Raw genomic sequence first — 4091 nt, forward strand, 5'->3', positions numbered from 1 at the left:
AGTTTTTTCAGGGTTGCTTACAGGAGCCTGGGCACTTAATCAGGTAGCTACACCACTTCTGTCCAGAAGCCTTCTCCGTCCCTGAAAAGATCTTCTGTAGGGAGATGAAGATAAGACCAAGGTCCTTGGCGTGCCCCTGGGACAACTGGTGTTTCAGCTGTCAGTCAGCCTCAGCTGTGAGGAGTTAACAGAATAATTACAGGGAAAATGAGCTGCTGGGACCCTCCTTCGGGGCCCCCAGTCACAGTCAATAAAGTGGCTGGAAATTCAAAACCAGCATGGAAAGTTCAGCCGATGTGGACTGAGGGTCCGCTGAAGTGAACTTTGACGTAACCTGACGGAGTGCTGGGTGGGCTACCTCCAGACAAGGTGTGGTCAGGGAGACCCCTGAAGCCCTTGAAGCAATATGAGCAAGTGACAGTGAGGTTGGCTTCCCCAGAACCAGACGGTCAGACCTTATTCCTGAAGACACCCATGTTTTCATTGGCGAATGTAGAAAGATCCATCTGGAACTGGACCCGAAGCATCCGCTTTGCTGGAGAGCCCTCGTATTGACGGAGGGTTCAGGCCACCAGGGAGAATCATCAATAGTCTTACTTAGCTGTCCTCTGCCATGCTATAGTGACCATTCAGACAAGATGTGCCACTGATTCAGTAGTGACAAGATCGTTATGGGGATCACCAGCCAATTTCTGATTGGATCTGGGGCCCACACCATGGAGCCAGAGGAAGGATTAGCATTGTGGGTCCCTCTCTGCCACCCATGATGTGGGTTATATCACAGAGCTAACAGCAGCTCTGAGACGATGAACAGCCCACACCCAGCCGTGGAGGAAGGGAAGCTCTCAAGGCCCCTGCTCTCTTGAGGACCTGTAGGGAGTTAATTATTTAATTATTGAGGGCAGAAAAGACATTTTTCTCAGTGGTGTAGCTACCTGATTAAGTGCCCAGGCTCCTGTAAGCAACCCTGAAAAAACTCTTTTCTCTCTCTCTCTCTCTCTCTCTCTCTCTCTCTCTCTCTCTCTCTCTCTCTCACACACACACACACACACACACACACACACACACACGTAGAAAGGTTAGGAAGAGTAAAGAATCAGTGGAAAGAAGGCAAAAGAAGCTAATTTAGGGCTGATATTATTAAGTATACATTATATACATGTATGAAAATTTCATAGTGAAACCTACTATTACATATGATTAATACATGCTAATAAAAAAACATAAAGGTAAAAAAGCCAATAAAGTAATCTAATGAAGAAAATGTTCTGAGTTGTATGGTTCCTCGGGGCATATGAAGTATTCATTAAAGGTCCTCAAATGAATGTCAGAGTGAACAAATGGGTGCAGGAACCAGCATCACAGGGCTACAACTACCTAACTCATTCCTTTTGGTCTTAAAAAATGTAAGAAGGTTAGTGAGCTTGTTCTGAGATCAGACACAGACTCCATCTCCTGACTCCCCCACCCCACCCAGCCCCAGTCCAAACAGCCCCTCTACCTGCAGAAGTTCCTCATTGCCATAGGACGGTCCAGGGACCTTTCCACCAATGGCGATTCTGCGCTAAGAACACTCGCTTTCCCAGGACTAAGGGTTTCCCAAAATGCAGGATTTCCAACTCTCACTCCCAGACAAGCTGACAACTCTGGGTCAGTCACTGCAGTAAGTGTTGGGGTCCATTCCGTGTGTCTTGTGCTCCACTGTCATCAGCCCTTAGAAGTCAAGTCAAGTCCTCTGCCTCCCCACGCCTACTGTCTCTTTTCTTCGGGGAAGCTGTTTTAGTGCTGGTGATCAACACTGAAGACCACTTTCTACCTCTGTGATTTCCTCCTTCTTAAGAACATCTCTCCGGTTGGTTTCCACCGCCCGCCCCATTGCTGATTGTCCACCTGCCTTTTTGGATTTTTTTTCAAGCGCAGTAGTCCCTTATCCCGGGACCCAGAGGCGCTTGTCTCAAAATAAATAAACGTCCTGTTTTGCCATTTTCTTTTTCTTTTGAACTTCCCGACTTTGGGCTCAGGCTCTAATCTCATTGTCTTCTTAGAACACGGAAGAGATCGTTTCCATTAAACATGGGCAGGAGATGTTTAATTTGTTGGCTCTTAGGTGTTCAGAAAGGAAGTCACTGGCTCCAGATGCTCGACTGAGCACTGTCGGGGGCGCGGCCCCTGGCTGGCTTTCCACGCAGGCCATCGTGGGGTGTGTTTGCAGGAAAGAACCCAAGCTCTGCAGAGTCAGGTGCGAGGCTGAGGCTGATAAATGCTTAGTGAGACTTTATTCACATCAGCGAAAATGGGCTAGGGCGGTGTCTGCCCTCCTCCAAACCTTAAAACAAGATCAAATAGTCAGTTCTCCACGTCAAAATGACAGCACTGAATCTTCATGCCATCGCCATCTGAGTCTTAAGTGGCATTTTGTTGAGGGTCATGCATCCACAGCATCTGAGAGCCATGATAAATGTTTAGCTTTGCAACAGGATGGAGAAGGGCGCCAAACCCGAGCCACAGCAATTTGTGGAAGACTCTTCGCTTTGACTCAGGGCCAACTTTGGATTTAGAAAGGTGTAGTTCTGAAAGTATGACTTTTTCCTGTCACCAGTGGCCACCTTACCAGGTCACATGTTCACACAGGGATCTATGCCCTGAGCCAGTGACAGACAGATCAACACCACCCTTCTGCCTTTCCGCTGCAGTTTAGAAGGAAGTGCAAGGATTCATGCAGCTGCAATGGCATGCAGCTGCAATGGGCTCAGATATGATCTGCCACAAGGGGGTTGGGAGGATGGGGGTGAATAAAATAAGTGAGGAGACATCTGAAGACAGGGATGTAACCTGGTGGTGCCAAGAAAGGCGATTCCTCTGCCTGACCCCATCTTTCTCCTCCCTCTGCCTTGCAGCCCCTGAAAATGCACTGTACCGACTGCGCCCTGGTAACCAGCTCAGGGCACCTGCTGCACAGTCAGCAGGGCCCCCAGATCGATCGGACAGAGTGTGTTATCCGCATGAACGACGCCCCCACCCGAGGCTACGGGCTCGATGTGGGCAACCGCACCAGCCTGCGGGTCATCGCACACTCCAGCATCCAGAGGATCCTCCGCAACCGCCACGACCTGCTCAATGTGAGCCAGGGCACCGTGTTCATCTTCTGGGGCCCCAGCAGCTACATGCGGCGGGATGGCAAGGGCCAGGTGTACAACAACCTGCAGCTCCTCAGTCAGGTGCTGCCCCGGCTGAAGGCCTTCATGATCACACGCCACAAGATGCTGCAATTTGATGAGCTCTTCAAGCAGGAGACCGGCAAAGACAGGTACGGGGCTCAGGACGGAAGGAGGCAGGGGTAGAGAGGATTGCGTTGGAGACAGGTACGGGGCTCAGGACGGAGGGAGGCAGGGGTAGTGAGGATGTGTGTTGGGGACAGATTCACTAAAAGCCAAGCTCTGGCTGAGGGTCTGTGTTGTGAGCCTCGTATTCATGTCATCAACCTCACTGGGGCCCACATGTTGGGTCTCCCTAGTAACAGACTGTTCCAGCTGATTGTACCGTGCAGAACCACACGGTGCACAGTGACAATCACTGAGTAATTTATGACCAAGTCCTTATTTTAGAAAAAAAAAAAAGGCTAAGTGGTCCCTGGCCCACATTCGGAAAAAGCAGGACACAGTAGCTTCATTTCCGGAAGTCAGCAGTGCAGGACTCAGTGTACAAAGTGCTCGCTGCACTAGAATGAGAACCTGAGTGTGAATCCCCTATATCCACACAAAAAAAATGGGGTGTGGAGGGCATGGTGGGTCATGCTTAGAATCCCAGCACTGGGAGACAGGTAAATGACTGGGGCCTGGTTAGCAACCATAGCCTACTTGATGAATTCCAGACCAGGGAGACACACAAGACAAAGTGGACAGCCCCTGAAGAAAGATAGGTTGACCTCTGGAGTTCACAAACATTCACACAGAGAGAGAGACAGAGACAGAGAGAGACAGAGAGAGACAGAGAGAGAGAGAGAGACAGAGAGACAGAGACAGAGAGAGACAGAGAGAGACAGACAGAGACAGAGAGAGACAGACAGAGAGAGAGAGACAGAGAGAGACAGA

General features: G+C 49.9%; 1 protein-coding gene across 2 annotated transcripts in view; it reads left to right on the forward strand.

Annotated features, from left to right (window-relative positions):
* The window catches only part of St6galnac5 (ST6 N-acetylgalactosaminide alpha-2,6-sialyltransferase 5), a 139629-nt gene that overhangs the window by 113632 nt on the left and 21906 nt on the right, over nucleotides 1-4091 (forward strand). For both annotated transcript variants that reach the window (XM_026783946.1, XM_013350072.2), the window contains exon 3: nucleotides 2898-3307. In XM_026783946.1, coding sequence (XP_026639747.1) covers nucleotides 2898-3307 — 410 coding nt within the window. The remainder of the gene's footprint in view (nucleotides 1-2897; nucleotides 3308-4091) is intronic.

This window comes from Microtus ochrogaster, chromosome 21 (genome assembly GCF_000317375.1).
Source record: "Microtus ochrogaster isolate Prairie Vole_2 chromosome 21, MicOch1.0, whole genome shotgun sequence".
Taxonomy (NCBI): Eukaryota; Metazoa; Chordata; class Mammalia; order Rodentia; family Cricetidae; genus Microtus; species Microtus ochrogaster.